Source organism: Mytilus trossulus, chromosome 9 (assembly GCF_036588685.1).
Source record: "Mytilus trossulus isolate FHL-02 chromosome 9, PNRI_Mtr1.1.1.hap1, whole genome shotgun sequence".
Lineage (NCBI taxonomy): Eukaryota > Metazoa > Mollusca > Bivalvia > Mytilida > Mytilidae > Mytilus > Mytilus trossulus.
The window spans coordinates 6,261,559-6,279,672 of record NC_086381.1 but is presented as its reverse complement, the minus strand read 5'-3'; the positions used below and the strand labels follow the sequence as shown (position 1 = coordinate 6,279,672).

The 18,114-nt window shown below is 31.7% G+C and overlaps 1 protein-coding gene across 4 annotated transcripts in view; it reads right to left on the bottom strand.

The window, feature by feature from the left end:
* Positions 1-6,696: 6,696 nt before the first annotated feature.
* The window catches only part of LOC134685029 (uncharacterized), a 90,602-nt gene continuing 79,184 nt past the window's right edge, over positions 6,697-18,114 (bottom strand). For all 4 annotated transcript variants that reach the window (XM_063544384.1, XM_063544385.1, XM_063544386.1 and 1 more), the window contains 2 exons: positions 11,399-11,494; positions 6,697-7,044 (listed from right to left, as the gene is read on the bottom strand). In XM_063544384.1, coding sequence (XP_063400454.1) covers positions 11,406-11,494 — 89 coding nt within the window. In that variant the 3' untranslated portion in view covers positions 6,697-7,044; positions 11,399-11,405. The remainder of the gene's footprint in view (positions 7,045-11,398; positions 11,495-18,114) is intronic.

The window sequence follows — 18,114 nt, the reverse complement described above, 5'->3', positions numbered from 1 at the left end:
GAGCTAAAAAGCAGGTTCGATCTTGCAAAAAACCAAGCTCAAAGGTTTTCCCTTAAAATGTTCCTATTTTCATTAGGAGAAACGAACCATTCATAATATTAAAAATACAAAATATATTAAAAACCTATTCAATAACAGTAACACAATGCCGTGCTATTTGACATCGACATAGCACCTTGAATAGGATTTCTTGAATACTTAAGAGTATTCAAAATGCAATGTTGATAAATCAAAAAATTTGCATTCATATTAAATTAAGTTTCAGTATTCCAGGATTCGACATGTCACCGAGTTTTCTTAAAATAAATGTCAACAGTCTCAAAAAACGATAATTTTTCAGCTGATGCTAGTTTTGTGTTCATTCGACATTTCCAAAATGAATGTAAGCGTATTGTTTAAAAAAATCAAAAAGTTACACATAACTGTTTCCATACAAAATGTAACGTTGAAAAAATCAAAAGTTACTAAATATGTAAAAAAACAATTCTCATAATAATTCATCTGTGTCATCACCTTTTTCAGCTGATACGGTATGGATATGGTTGTAAGTATCTACATTTTGTCAAGGTCACAAATTGCTTTCAAACACATGCTTCCTGTCAATATTTTTCTGCTTATACGAACAAATAAGATGTTTTCGGATGTCTACTGCCATTTTTTTTTCTCCAAGAAAACTGTCTCGAGCTTGTCATTTTTCAAACTTTTTCACCCAAAGCACATGGTTAGCCATTATCTTTGAAGGTTAAAGTTGCCGACACCAAAACACCAAGCCTTGTCATGTAGTACGTGTTGTTTAAATATTGATTCACATGGATAGAGCTTTATACGACTTTCATCTTTATAGTCAACTGATGTCTCACAAAACTTTGAATTTTTGAAATACTAGGGCTTTTCTTCCTTAGGAATAGATTACCTTAGCTGTATTTGGCAAAACATTTTGGAATTATTGGTCCTCAACATGCTCAATACTCTTCAGCTTTGAACTTTATTTTGGCCGTTGAAACACTTATTTGATTCGACCGTCACTGATGAGTCTTTTGTAGACAAAACGCGCATCTAGCGTGTATATCATGTATATAATCCTGGTATCTATAATGACTTTATTTATCAGCAAATTTACAATGTTTTGCTATTTCTTAGTATTATGAGTTGTATAAAGTAGTAACACACACCTTATAATCAACCACAGGACCAATATCAATATTATTAATGTTTTATGGCTACAAAATTAATGAAGCGGCCTCTGTTTTGTCCTGAAGAGGTTGAATTCTGAACTGTTATCGATTCCAAAAAATAAAAATTGAAATGGAATCAAACCCTTTTAAGGCTTGAACGACAGACTACCGTTGACAACTGGGTCAAAAGACGAATAAATAGCGTGAACATACATTCTTTTGTCAAAGCGTAATGACAAAATATAAAAGAAGAAGCGTTCACAAGATGTTAATGTTAACTCTTTAATAAATTTTCAAATAAAAAAAAGAGTATAAAATGTATTTAACAACCATGGAAATTTGAGCAAACGGTTATAGATTAAATTTGTGTTCGGAAAGGCGAACAAAGTCAATAAGTATAAATTCCTCTGCCATTAAAACTAATATTCCTTTGGAGTTGCACTTAACACATAATTGGTACAGCACCAATACACCTGGGTAACGGATTGATTGATTATGATGTTCAAATACACTTGATAAGCTATTGGCAATTCTGTGGCGGCAAGTTTTATATTGGAGGTACAGTGAGCCAGACAACATGGCTAAACCATACTTTCGGCTGGGGAACTGTCAATCCTAGTTAGCACTGCTCAGTCAGATGTGTAGATTTGCATTTTGGTCTCATTGGATTTTGACATATGAAAGCTAGTGTGAAATACAAATTATTTTTGGATTGCTGAAAATTAAGATGGTTTTTATATTGAATTTATATGAACATCAAGATTATGGGCTGATTTCTGCACGACAGAGCGTATTGTCATATATGCATACCACACTTTGGTGAAAATGTTTTTAACGTTTTGTCTTATAATATTGATACAAATTACAACCCCAAGTCTAATTCGAATATTTTAGTAAAAGTTGGACAGTGTATCCAATTTGATTGGTATTCTAGTTTAATAAAATTGAGAATGGAAATGGGGAATGTGTCAAAGAGACAACAACCCGACCAAATAAAAAACAACAGCAGAAGGTCACCAACAGGTCTTCAATGTAGAGAGAAATTCCCGCACCCGGAGGCGTCCTTCAGCTGGCCCCTAAACAAATATATACTAGTTCAGTGATAATGAACGCCATACTAATTTACAAATTGTACACAAGAAACTAAAATTAAAATAACACAAGACTAACAAGGCCAGAGGCTCCTGACTTGGGACAGGCGCAAAAATGCGGCGGGGTTAAACATGTTTGTGAGATCTTAACCCTCCTCTAACCAATGTAGAAAAGTAAAACTATATGAGGTAAAATGTGACATGATCATTCACATTTTACATTTTTTAAGTGATTACATTTGAAATGTTGACATACATACACAAAACAGGAATAAAACTTCACCCATTTAACTTTGAAAATCAAATCTATGCAAGATACTGATTACTTTTCCATATGCAGGTGACTTTTTGTATGACAACAATCGTTGTCTTAGTGGATAAGCATGCATGAATAGAAGATTTCAGTTTGGCTAACTTAATCAACTACAGTCAGGAGTCGATCGCATCGGCCTCGCAAGACGTTTGAACTTACCGCGTCACTGGTGTTGACAAAACGCGCGTCTGGCGTACACATATTTAATCATGGTATACATTTATATGATGAATTTGTTGATCTACAACCTGTTGTGACAGGCTGATGATCGCTGTAGATGTATTCCTTTTTCGCTTTTTTATAAATGACCTCTTAGACCATTCGAACACTTGTTCACTCTGAAAACAAAGACATATCAAATGCTTGAGAATCAGGTTATATATTAAGCTTCACCATTTATGTGTGATAATCTAAAACACCAAGGTCAACAAAAACAAAGGTTTGGTTGTAAATCATGTTTATTAAAAAGAATATATTTTAGATATAATCACCGGTAGCAGAACACACAATTACAGTGTAAAAATAGTTATTGGCAAGTCTTAAGTTATAATTCGTAAACGCTTCACGAATGTATATTTTCGACATATTGCAGTTATAGGCACCGGTAAATGAACACACTTTAACAGTGGATATCAAATGAACACACTTCGAAAGTGTATATCAATGAACACACTTTAACATTGTATATCAAATGAACACACTTAAATTATATATCAAATGAACACGATTTCAAGAAATTATTACACTGCAAAAATGTCTTTTTACATGGTATTTAACTATACATGTAGCTACAATTCGGTAAAAGATTTATTGCTTTTAATCGATCATAAAAAAATATTTAAAAAATTTAGACATCCATTCTAATTATAAATGTAAAATAACCCAGCCTTGTTTTTCAATACATGTAAATGAACCATGGCATAATGTGACAAATCAAAATTTCTTTTTTGAAGTTGTACAGTTATGTAAAAGTATCAACAAATATTTAAGTCTTCAGAAAACGTCTTCTGGAACGACGTCACATGGACGACATGCTTGCTTTCCAATAACAGCTCTGATAATCGCTGTTTTTAACTTTAAAAAAAACCGTAAATCACGGTGAACGCTTAAACATAAATACTGTGACAAGAGTTAAACAAAAAACGTAAAAAAAACAATTAAGAACCTGCAAAAAACAAATCACCATGTGCAGGCACAAGCGTTGTAAAGGTACTAAATATAAAAATAAAATGATGTCGGGAAGCAGTTTGTTAGGACCACAGAAATCAAAACTTATCAGGCATTATCTTCCCATCACGAAAAAAAACTTCAGCAATAATTCATAAATTGACAGAATCGTTTGACAAAGTTTTAAAAATGAATCTCATACTATATCTATTTCTATACAAGAAAAAAGTCCTAGATCCTATATCAGTAAAATGTGTCAAATTGGAAAAAATAAAATATTGTCAAATTGTGCTCTGGGTACTGTGTATGGATCACAAAAACAAGAATAAGTGCATAGTACACGTATGCTACTCTCACAGTAACATCTTCTATGTTTAATGGACTGCGAAAATTGGGTCAGAAGTTTAATTTGACTTTTTAATATGACGGTAATTTGAAAAATTAAAAGAATGGCGTGTACAAAAACGTTACATAATTTAAATATACAACAACACACATATGATCTTGAAACAACTTTAAGACTAAAATATCTAAAATTAACAACTGATCAAAAGTTATCATTCATCTAAAAAACACAGTCAATTACATGCAAAGACAGGTGAACAAAATTGTATAATACATAAAATGCTTAACGTTTACTTATCAGAGAGTACTCTATTAAGAAAAGAGGGGTAAAAGATACCAGTGGGACAGTTAAGCGCATAAATCGATAATAATCGGACAGTGCCTGAACTAAAAAATATATTAGAAGATAAAAATTGGGCTACCGGTAAAAGTTATGATAAATATTTACATATCAATTTTGTATATAAATTCCGTAAAAGTATAAACATGAGATACATTATAAGATGTTTCAAGCAATAGAAGCTGTACGTTCCTGCTTGTAAATGATAATGCTATTAAGTGTAACGTGACGGTATCCAAATTGCACCTTTTTTGACAGTTTTTTCACCTACGTTTTTTTATGATCAAGAAAAAAATGTCCATACTGTGTTTATTTTGTAGCCCTATCCTTCTTTATTGTATAGGTACACCAATTTATTTTTTTATCCTTATTGAGTCATTAAAAAATGGGTTTGAATCAACCTCCAAACTATCCATGATTCTGTAATGAGGAGTACCCAAATTGCATCCATGCTTAAATTCACGTCGTCAAAAGTCTAATAACTGAGCTTTTGTTTAATTTCTTCAAATATTTTGAACAATTGGATATTTGTCCATGCTTACTCTTCATATTTTACCAAATGGATACTTCTAATAAGATTGTATTTGCTAATTTTAAAAAGATGACGTTTTAATGACGTCGCATGATGACGTTTTCGTACATTTTGCTTTTTTCAGTCAACAGTCCATCTGTTGATAAATACTATAAAAGTTTTGTGTATATCTAAATATGTTTACCTATGTTGAAAGACGTGCATAGTATCAAATCTTAAAAATACAAATTGTTTAGCCTCTAGGAAATCTTGTAAGATTTTTGTTGCTATTTTTTCTAAATAGGTGCAATTTGGGTACTCGGTGCAATTTGGGTACCCTTACGTTATAAATGAAGTCAAAAAATCATATAACAGTATTCAATCGAGATTCACGAATTTGAGAAGAAACCAATGTTTCGTAAATATTGTGCTCAATATTTAAAAAGAGCTTCTTGCGTCGATCAATATCGTTGCATGAAAAATGAAACAAATAACAAAACACATTTTACACTGTTCAAAAAGATTTACATCATGTGACAATATAGTTCTTATATTGATATACTGCTTGAACAAATTAAAGTCTAATTCAAAACATACAAAAGAAATATTAATAAGATCAATCAATGAATCAATCAATATATCAGGTACCCGAATCTGAATTTCAACTGTGCGTTCAGAACTTCTGAAAATGTTTCTTACAGGTGTATTGTGAATAGATTGATAATACAAAACAATCCGGAGTATATCGATACTGATTATCATTATGTTAAATGCTATGAAATACCTGAAATTTTTTGTTAATGCTACATGACATTTTTATAAATATATGCCACCTAAAGAATGTAAAAAAACGTACTATTTAAATGGAAACAGTTGTCAACCTAAGTACATCAAACAATACGCCATATTGAAAACAATATTGGATTTCTTTTCTACTTCCAAATCAATTTTGACAGTCTAGAGTAGAGCATTTAAGATTTAACTAAAAAAAAGTGAAAATATTATTCTAAACAAACCAATTGAAATTAGTTTGACTAAAATCAGATCAGTACATGATATATAAGGCATGAAGATGTTATTGTTACAGATCAGCTAAATTATCTATAGTAAATGATCCTGAAAATTAATGTAAGATACAGTCACAGAAAATAATTATATTCATAAGTACGTCTGAGTCAGTTACAACTCTACAACAGATGTATCCATCGGATCGCCATCAATGATGGTGATACATGGCTGTGTACATAATGTATATACAACTCGATTAAAAATCAACCCAACAATGTTAGATCTTTAAATTTGCTTTCGCAAATGTTTGGTTCTTCCCTCGCCGGGATTCAAACCAATGCTTCTGTGATATCTTGACACCAAATCGCCTGCACTGCAGCCGTCCCGCTAGGCCACACGACCACCTGGGCTGTATCACCATCATTGATTCTGATTCGATGGATAAATCTGTTGTAGAGTTGTCACTGACTCAGACGTACTTATACATATAATTGTTTTCTGTGACTGTATCTTACATTTATTTGTAGGATCCTTTACTATAGATAATTAAGCTGATCTGTAACAATAACATCTCCATGCCTTATATATTATGTACTGTAGTACGCCGCTAGATTAAAACTGACGAGGAAAGGTAACACATGCCACCGAAAGTTTTACTTTTGTGAAGGCAATTTGGTGTCACGATATCACAGTAGCATTGGTTCGAATCCCGGCGAGGGAAGAACAAAAAAAAATGTGAAAGCAAATTTACAGATCTAACATTCTTGTGTTAATGTTAAGACGAGTTATATATACATATATATATAGTGTCTAAAATATATATATATATAATAAAATGGTAAAATAAGCTACAAAGTTAACAGTTCCATTCAATCGATTTCATCCTTCCATTGGGACTCTTCAGGATAACTTTATAGCTTATTTTACTATTTGATTTAATGAATATATACATCTACACATGTGAAAATTATTTTTTCGTCTATATATATATATATATATACAAAAAATAAAACAACAATAACAGCTTGGAATTTACAGGAAAATATTCGTCACCAAACTGCTACAGGTCCCGAAAAAACCACCATGACATAATGCTGTAATATATAATGTATATAATTAGCGTAAAAAATGTAAAGTAAAGACGAAATCATCAATACCAAAAACACATTTGTTTTCGCGTTTTTTACCCGATAATTTTTCAATCTTGGGCATTTGCTGCTATGTATCGATATTAAGATGTATTATCATGATTATATCTAAATAACCGTTTTTCTATCAAATTTTTTATATGGATATAATATTTTGACGTTTCAGTCTCGTACACATCTCGTCTTGTTTTTTTCAAAAATATTTGACACTAGTGGAAAAAATCTATGAATTTTAAAAAATTTCATAATCGAACATACAAAAAAAAAATTGTATTTACAATGAATAGTTTTTTTTTTTAAAGTAGTCCCGTTTTCGCTAAATTTTTGAAAATATAGGTGAGGGGTAAAAAGAATTATGTACATCCCATATCATTTTTGTCTCTTCAAATTTCTTTGATATGATTTTTTTTAATCATTTTTAACAAAAAAAATTGAAATAATATGCATTTTGTTCTAAAAACTGAGAAAAATCACAATTTTACAAAATTGACAGCATGGTAAATTTCACACAAAAACGCAGAAAAATATAAAACTTTCTTATATTAACACCTACTGATAGTTGATGTAAGTTAAATATATTCAGATTGGTTCACTTCGTCTTTATTGATAGTATGAAAAAAAGTTTTAATTGGAGAACTGTGATTATTTTTCATGATATAAGCCCCAAAATAGTTAAAAAAAGTGAGGAAAAATAGGAAAATCATCCAAATTGGGTATTTTCAATCGGTGGTAGCAAAAAACGAAGTGCACCACCATATTTTTTTCTTACCCAATTATCTTTTTATAGTCCTAAAAATCTCAAAATGGGGACTAGAAAAAAAAGTTTAATTCTAGAATTTGTTTGGCTCTTCAAAGGTGTACATCCTTAAAACAAATATTGGTTTAACTAATTAACCAATTTAATGGAAGAACCATTGTGCATGGTACCATACCAAACATGCCACAGGCAAACCAAAAAATAAAAAGCGAAAAGACTCATAAGTTCTTAAACTTTAACTGATTAAACATTATTGTACAAATGTAAATCTACATATTATGTCATCATTAAATGCAAACTTTCCCAAGATGTGTGGTTCCAGTGGAGTTTCGATAAGTTCAACATCTAGAAAAAGAATCTTCAAAGATTCACCAAATGTTTGTGTTTTTTTTCGGCGAAGTTGAGATGATAAATCTTTGCAGTAGTATATTAAGTCAAAAGTGCTTAGGATAAAATAGAATAACTCCTAGAAAAAAGAATTAAATCTGGTTTCCTGTTGATATGAACATCTACATAGTGTCTTTAGTATCTTTAAAATTTCACAAAATTCTGTTGTATGATTTAAAAAAAGTTGAATTAAAGAACTGATGTTGTTATGATGACAGGACAAACGGACCGGCGGACGGACGAATAGACTGACAGGCGGATGTACTGGTTTACAACATCAACAATATACTAATTTGTAGCGTGGTGTATACAGATAACTAAATGGATTAGCCATTGCATCATTTCCGTAAATCATGTTTGGGAACAATTAGTTTTACCGATAGAAAGTGGATGTGCACTGTGAATCCATATCTTCTGATAGTAATGATTTTTTATATAACCAGTATCTTATCCACACATCATAAAATAGCATTGATGTGATATTGAGCAGCAATCTACTATTGTCAAGCAATTGCAGTAGGTTATTGCAATTATTGAAATGCATTGTAGTTACGTCAATATCTGTATAGCTGAGTTTCAGTTCACCTTATAATGATGCAATTTGGCGTGGATCTTAACTTTGTCTCAACTATAAAGAAAGGAATCCCACATTTGTATTCACAGTGGATACAATCTTGACTTAAGTCAGGAGAATGGGCAATGTTATATTATAGTTTGTTTCTTTGTGTGTTACATTTTAATGTTGTGTTTCTGTTGTTCTTCTCTTATATTTGATGCATTTCCCTCAGTTTTAGTTTGTAACCCTGATTTGGTTTTTTCACTATCGATTTATGAATTTCAAAGGCGGACGCCCCCCCCCCCCCCCTTTGGGAAAAAAAATGTTGCTTGATTAGGGAATCACTGAAGCGTGACTGAAGCGCCCCCTTAGGCAGACAGAGGGCCCCTATTTATGAAAAATTCTGGATCCGACACTGGAATTCAGAATAGCAGAACGATCTCATGAGAAAGGGGTTGCACATTTTTCTCTGATTTCACAACATATTTTTGTGGAAAAGAAGCTAATTCTTTCAACAATTTTAAAACGACTAGTTATATTCTCTCATTTCTGTGGCAATACAAAATTGAGAAGCAGGATAGAGTATCATTGTCGACAGTTATTGAATTGTGTGGCTGTACCCATATACAAAATGTCAAAATGTTGTCATTGTGGTCATTTATTTGAAATCTATAAACATAAATCAAAGCAAAGAAGCTTGAGAAAAGGCATGTGCAGTATACAAAAATATGTGTGAGTGACGGTTCTCCCCTTTTTGGTCAAGTAAAATTATTATCACAAGTGACGAAATAATATCCCATCAGATATTAGAAGTAAAACAATTATTAGTTATGTAAGAAAACTTTTACCAGTAAAAAGGAGATTCGGAGGATACAAAATAAATATGCAAACTCGTGTCTAAAACTTAATGATAAAGTTATGACAAAAATCTAGTAGACAATCACTAGTAAACAAAACAAAACTTTTATAGAAACAAAAGAAAAAACAGGACCCACCAAATCCCAGAAGTTATCTGGGAAGAATAATCAGATTCTTCATAACATATGAAACCAGTCATGCTTGTAACTTACAAGCTCAGTGATCTGTATAAATCGTAGTAACCCTCTAGTAAGGAAATCATGATAGGAAAGACAATATATAAAATATCATTTCAACTGAAATATGTATGCCATATGTTGGTGCAAGATACATGAGTTATTCAAACTCGTAGATTAAAAATAAAATTGCAGATACGCCTAATTCTACATGACCATAACCAAATTGATTTTAATATAAACTTTGGCCCTATGTAAGGTCTGGGAATTTTCCGTAGGTTTTAATTTTGGGTCAACAATGCCCTTTAAGTTAGAACGTTATCATAACGTTTTGAATATTTGTTTCGAGCGTCAATGGTGAGTCTATCATAAGCGAAATTGGCATATGGCTAACATAACAAACGATTTCCCTTCATCTAAAAAGAGAGTATTTATAGATTAAAATGTATGACAAATCTACAACTAAACGTTTTTCATGAGATCACATAGGAATAAATACAGGGCTAACACCTCAAGAGATATATACAGTTGGGTGCAGACCAAGAATAACACAAGGTAAACGCACATTAACGCCGCTTGCAAATATTTCATAAGCTAACTTTAAATGTTTGCGTTTACAAGTAAACCTGCATTTACTATAATAACGTTAACATAAGTGGAAATGTGTAATGTCTACCCGAGTAAACGTGCGTTTTTCTAGTGTCCGTTTAGCAAGTCTACTTCAAATTTACAAGTTTGTTATTATATGCACTTCAAATTAAGCGTGAATCTACTACGGATTTATATTTTTTACGTGCACGTGCTCTTGCATTAACTACTTGTATAAGTTATAAAATAAATTTGGTGCACATTTGTACATTTTCTAAATTTTTCTTTAAAAAACCTTTTATCTTAATATTTTAGGCGGATTTATTTTTGGCAGGTTCAAAAGTTTTATCAATATCTTTGCATGAGCACTTTGCTCAATTGGCAAAAAAAACCGCTATAATGTACGGTCTTTAAAACACTAAAAAATTCAACATCACTTTTAATTTGACATATTAACTTTTATCAAATGCATGAAATCAGTTCCAGTGACTTTGTTTAACGGATTATCAATGTTTTCTTTAAAAAAAAATATGTACAGATATAGACTTACAAAAATATTGCGAGAATATGTGTACATGTTAAATTGTGTTGTGAATAGTAGCATGAGTAATAAGTAAAAATTCGCTCCAGCAGATTCAACTGTTATGCTTCAGAAATAAAATAAATAACAAATCGTACAAAAATTTGGTTCCATGTCAAGGACAATTTTCAATTCATTAAAGTTGTGTTATATCATTTACTGTATTCGTCAATAAATCAATCAAAAACGGACAGCTTGTCATGTGATATGTTAGATCAGTGTATCAAGAAACGATGACAATCTGCGAAAACGCTTTTACTACAAACAGTAAACGCCTGTTTACTCTTTACACAATAAGAATCCACACTGCTTTCGTATTAACGCGGAGGTTAACATGAAGGCTAGTATATTTCCCTCAACTTTTTGTAACCTATAAATGCAAGACCGATATAGCTCACCTGCATGTTAAGTTTTGCACAATAATTCAACACATTCAACATATTCTGGATCTTCTTTCTTTTTATTTAATGTTGATTCATCTGTCGTATATTTATCTACCAAATAAAGACATGTGTAATTTCAGGAAAATTTATTACGAACTAGTATTAGAATTACATAAAGCAATTTAAAAACCAGATGCTCCGCAGGGCGCAGCTTTATACGACCGCAGATGTTGAACCCTGAACGGTTGGGGCAAGTACGGACACAACATTCAAGCTGGATTAAGCTCTAAATTTGGAATGGATTAAATAGTTGACACAGCATAGGTTTCTGACACAGAATGAATGTGGTCTAATAAACTTAAAATTTTTGTTTTGCCTTTGAGCAATTCACTATGCTGTTGAATATTAATCCTCTCAAAAAAATGTTTGAAGAAATTTTCTTTTTTTTTTATGAAATTTCAAATGAGAAAAATTGCCCCCCTCAATTTTTTTTTTTCACATCCCCTTTTCCTTTATTCCAAAACAGATTTCAATTCAAATTTCTTATGGAGTTTGCAACAATAATTACTCATTTAAATACATCATAAAATATTAAAATGTAAAAAAAGTGCTTGTTATCACTGAATGGTAAAGATTGTTTTAATTTATCAGTTGGAAGTAAAAGTGAATATACATTGTATATTATATAAAACAATGATTTAAGTTGATCCAACTACTATTCTGGACAAACTCCAATTGAAATTATGCAATTAGATATTTCGTGCTATTATGCAATACTGTGCAATTGAACATACTTGCTATTGCACAATACTGTGCAATCGAAGATTTCTTGCTATTGCGCAATAATGTGCAATTGAAAATTTCTTGCTATTGCACAATACTGTGCAATTGAAGATTTCTTGTTATTGCTGAGTACTGTGCAATTGAAAATTTCTTGCTATTGCACAATACTTAATATAATAATTTTGAATCTTGATTTGGACCAACTTGAAAACTGGGCCCACAATCAAAAACTAGGTACATGTTTGGATTAAGCATATCAAAGAACCCCAAGAATTCAATTTTTGTTAAAATCAAACTTAGTTTAATTTTGGACCCTTTGGAATTAATTGTATACCAATTTGAAAACAGGGCCAAAAACTGAGAATCTACATACACAGTTAGATTTGGCATATCAAAGAACCCTATTTATTCAATTTTTGATGAAATCAAACAAAGTTTAATTTTGGACCCCGATTTTGACCAACTTGAAAACTGGGCCAATAATAAAAAATCTAAGTACATTTTTAGATTCAGCATATCAAAGAACCCAACAGATTCAATTTTTGTCAAAATCAAACTTAGTTTAATTTTGACCATTTGGACCTTAATGTAGACCAATTTGAAAACCGGGCCAAAAATTAAGAGTCTACATACACAGTTAGATTCGGCATATCAAAGAACCCCAATTAGTCAATTTTTGATGAAATAAAACAAAGTTTAATTTTGGACCCTTTGGGCCCCTTATTCCTAAACTGTTGAGACCAAAACTCCCTAAATCAACACCAACCTTCCTTTTATGGTCATAAACCTTGTGTTTAAATTTCATAGATTTCTATTAACTTATACTTAAGTTATGGTGCGAAAACCAAGAAAAATGCTTATTTGGGTCCCTTGTTGGCCCCTAATTCCTAAACTGTTGGAACCAAAAATCCCATAATCAATCCCAACCTTTCTTTTATGGTCATAAACCTTGTGTCAAAATTTCATAGATTTCTTTTAACTTAAACTTAAGTTATAGTGGTAAAACCAAAAAAAATGCTTATTTGGGCCCTTTTTGGCCCTTTATTCCTAAAATGTTGGGACCAAAAACTCCCAAAATCAATCATAACCTTCCTTTTGTGGTCATAAACCTTGTGTAAAAATTTCATAGATTTCTATTCACTTTTACTAAAGTGAGAGTGCGAAAACTAAAAGTATTCGGACGACGACGACGACGACGACGCCAACGTGATAGCAATATACGACGCAAAATTTAAAAACCCTTATATTTTTCAATATCGACAAAGAATAACATAGCTACAAACATAAATCACAGTTATTATCATTTTTGTTTAAAAAAGAAGCAACAATGCATATTGAAATTAAACCAGATGTTCCCCAGTGCGCAGCTTTATACGACCGCAGAGGTTGAACCCTGAACGGTGGGGGCAAGCATGGACACAACATTCAAGCTGGATTCAGCTATACATTTGGATTGTGATTAAATTGTTGACGCAACATAGATTTCTGACACCGAATGAATGTGGTCTAATGAACTACAAAAAATGTTTGTTTTGCCTTTGAGCAATTCACTATGCTGTTGAATATTAATCCTCTAAAAAAAATGTTTGAAGAAATTTTCTTTTTATTTATGAAATCTGAAATGAGAAAAATTGACCCTCCCCCCCATTTTTTTTCACATTCCCCTTTCCCTTATTCCAAAACTTAACCAAAAATTAAGAATCTACATACACAGTTAGATTTGGCATATCAAAGAAGCCCAATTATTCAATATTTGATGAAATCAAATCAAGTTTAATTTTGGACCCCGATTTGGACCAACTTGATAACTGGGCCAATAATCAAAAATCTAAGTACATTTTTAGATTCAGCATATCAAAGAACCCAAAGGATTCAATTTTTGTTAAAATCAAACTAAGAACCACAAGGATTCAATTTTTGTCAAAATCAAACTAAGATTACTTTTGGACCCTTTGGACCTTAATGTAGACCAATTTGAAAACAGGACCAAAAATTAAGATCCTACATACACAGTAACATTCGGCATATCAAAGAACACCGATTATTCAATTTTTGATGAAATTAAACAAAAAAAGTTTAGTTTTGGACCCTTTGGGCCCCTTTTTCTTGACTGTTAAGAACTAAACTTCCAAAATCAATCCCAACCTTCCTTTTAATGTCATTAAACCTTGTGTTTAAATTTCGTAGATTTCTGTTTTCTCATAATAAAGTTATGGTGCAAAAACCAAGACCAGATGTTCCACAGGGCGCAGCATCATGCGCCCGCAGAGGTTGAACCCTGAGCGGTTGCGGCAAGCATGGACACATCATCCAAGCTGGATTCAGCTCTAAATTTGGATTGTGATGTAATTGTTGACACAGCATAGGTTTCTGACACCGAATGAATTAGGTCTAATAAACTAAAAAAAACATGTTTTTTTGCCTTTCAGCAATTCGCTTTGCTGTTGAATATTAATCCTCTCAAAAAAATGTGTTGAAGAAATTTTCTTTTTATTCATAAAATCTAAAATGAAAAATATAAACCTTGTGTTTAAATTTCATAGATTTATATTCGCTTATAATAAGGTAATGGTGCGAAAACCAAGACCAGATGCTCCACAGGGCGCAGCTTCATGCCGAAATGTTCTTTTTATTTATGAAATCTAAAATGAAAAAAAATGATCCCCCCTCAATTGTTTTGCACATCCCCCTTTCCCTTTTTCCAAAACTGATCTCAATTCAAATTTCTAATGGAGTTTGCAACAATAACTACTCATATAAATACATATTAAAATGTAAAAAAAAGTGGTTTGTTACACTGAAAGGTAAATATTGTTTTAATTTATCAGTTGGTAGTAAAAGTGAATATACATTGTATGTTGTATAAAACAATGATTTAAGTTGATTCAACAACTATTCTGGACAAAGAAAGATAACTCCAATTGAAAATTTCTGGCTATTGCACAATATTGCACAATTAGATATTTCTTGCTTTTGCGCAAATCTGCAATTGAAAATATTTTCTATTGCACAAAATTGTGCAATTGAAGATTACTTGTTATTGGGCAATACTGTGCAATTGAAAATTTCTTGCAATTGCACAATACTGTACAATTGAAGATTTCTTGCTTTTGCTGAATACCCTGCAATTGAAAAGTCCTTGCTATTGTACAATACTTTATACAATAATTTTACATCCTGATTTGGACCAACTTGAAAACTGTGCCCATAATCAAAAATCTAAGTACATGTTTAGATTCAGCATATCAAAGAAACCCAAGAATTTAATTTTTGTTAAAATCATACTTAGTTTAATTTTGGACCCTTTAGACCTAAACGTAAACCAATTTGAAAACAGGACCACAAATGAAGAATTTACATACACAGTTGGATTTGGCATATCGAAGAACCCCAATTATTCAATTTTTGATGAAATCAAACAAAGTTTAATTTTGGACCCCGATTTGGACCAATTTAAAAACTGGGTCAATAATCAAAAATTTAAGTACATTTTTTGGTTCAGCATATCAAAGAAACCCCAAAAATTCAATTTTTGTTAAAATCAAACTAAGTTTAATTTTGGACCCTTTGTACCTTAATGTAGACCAATTTGAAAACGGGACCAAAAATTAAGAATCTACATACACAGTAACATTCGGCATATCAAAGAACACCGATTATTCAATTTTTGATGAAATTAAACAAAAAAGTTTAGTTTTTGACCCTTTGGGCCCCTTTTTCCTTTACTGTTAAGAACTAAACTTCCAAAATCAATCCCAACCTTCCTTTTAAAGTCATTAAACCTTGTGTTTAAATTTCATAGATTTCTGTTTTCTCATAATAAAGTTATGGTGCAAAAACCAAGACCAGATGTTCCACAGGGCGCAGCATCATGCGCCCGCAGAGGTTGAACCCTGAGCGGTTGCGGCAAGCATGGACACATCATCCAAGCTGGATTCAGCTCTAAATTTGGATTGTGATGTAATTGTTGACACAGCATAGGTTTCTGACACCGAATGAATTAGGTCTAATAAACTAAAAAAAACCATGTTTTTTTGCCTTTGAGCAATTCGCTTTGCTGTTGAATATTAATCCTCTCAAAAAATGTGTTGAAGAAATTTTCTTTTTATTCATAAAATCTAAAATGAAAAATATAAACCTTGTGTTTAAATTTCATAGATTTATATTCGCTTATAATAAGGTAATGGTGCGAAAACCAAGACCAGATGCTCCACAGGGCGCAGCTTCATGCCGAAATTTTCTTTTTATTTATGAAATCTAAAATGAAAAAAAATGATCCCCCTCAATTGTTTTGCACATCCTCCTTTCCCTTTTCCAAAACTGATCTCAATTCAAATTTCTAATGGAGTTTGCAACAATAACTACTCATATAAATACATATTAAAATGTAAAAAAAAAGTGGTTTGTTACACTGAAAGGTAAATATTGTTTTAATTTATCAGTTGGTAGTAAAAGTGAATATACATTGTATGTTGTATAATACAATGATTTAAGTTGATTCAACAACTATTCTGGACAAAGAAAGATAACTCCAATTGAAAATTTCTGGCTATTGCACAATATTGCACAATTAGATATTTCTTGCTTTTGCGCAAATGTGCAATTGAAAATATTTTCTATTGCACAAAATTGTGCAATTGAAGATTACTTGTTATTGGGCAATACTGTGCAATTGAAAATTTCTTGCTATTGCACAATACTGTACAATTGAAGATTTCTTGCTTTTGCTGAATACCCTGCAATTGAAAAGTCCTTGCAATTGTACAATACTTTATACAATTATTTTACATTCTGATTTGGACCAACTTGAAAACTGTGCCCATAATCAAAAATCTAAGTACATGTTTAGATTCAGCATATCAAAGAAACCCACTAATTTAATTTTTGTTAAAATCATACTAAGTTTAATTTTGGACCCTTTGTACCTTAATGTAGACCAATTTGAAAACGGTACCAAAAATTAAGAATCTACATACACAGTAACATTCGGCATATCAAAGAACACCGATTATTCAATTTTTTATGAAATCAAACAAAAAAAGTTTAGTTTTGGACCCTTTGGGCCCTTTTTACCTTTACTGTTGAGACCAAAATCAATACCAACCTTCCTTTTATGGTCATAAACCTTGTGTTTGAATTTCATAGATTTCTATTAACTTATACTAAAGTTATGGTGCAAAAACCAAGAAAAATGCTTATTTGGGTCCCTTTTTGGCCCCTTATTCCTAAACTGTTGGGACCTAAACTCCCAAAATCAATCCCAACCTTCCTTTTATAGTCATATATCTTTTTGTGCTTAAACTTTATAGATTTCTATTGACTAATTCTTAAGTTTTGTCGCAAAAACTAAGAAAAATGCTAATTCCTAAACTGTTGGGATCTCAACTCACAAAATCAATCCCAACCTTCCTGTTGTGTTCATGAGCCTTGTGTGTAAATTTCATTGATTTTTATTCACTTATACTAAAGTTATTGTGCAAAAATCAGGAATAATGCTTGTTGGGGCTTTTTTTGGCCCCTTATTCTTTAACAGTTAGAACCAAAACTCCCAGAACCAATCCCAACCTGCCTTTTGTGGTCATTAACCTTGTGTCAAAATTTCATAGAGTTCTACTTACCTCAACTAAAATTATAGTGCGAAAACCAAGAACATGCTTTTTTGGACCCTTTTTGGCCTCTATTTTCCTTAACTGATGGGAAAAAAACTTACAAAATCAATCCCTTCCTTTTATGGTCATAAACCTTGTGTTTAAATTTCATAGATTTCTATTTACTGAAACTAAGTTATAGTGCGAAAACCAAAAGTATTCGGACGACGACGACGACGACGACGACGCCAACGTGATACCAATATACGACCAAAAACTTAAAATGTTTGTGGTCGTATAAAAACTTTACTATAACCACTGAACCATGAAAATTAGGTCGAGGCCAAATGACACCTGCCA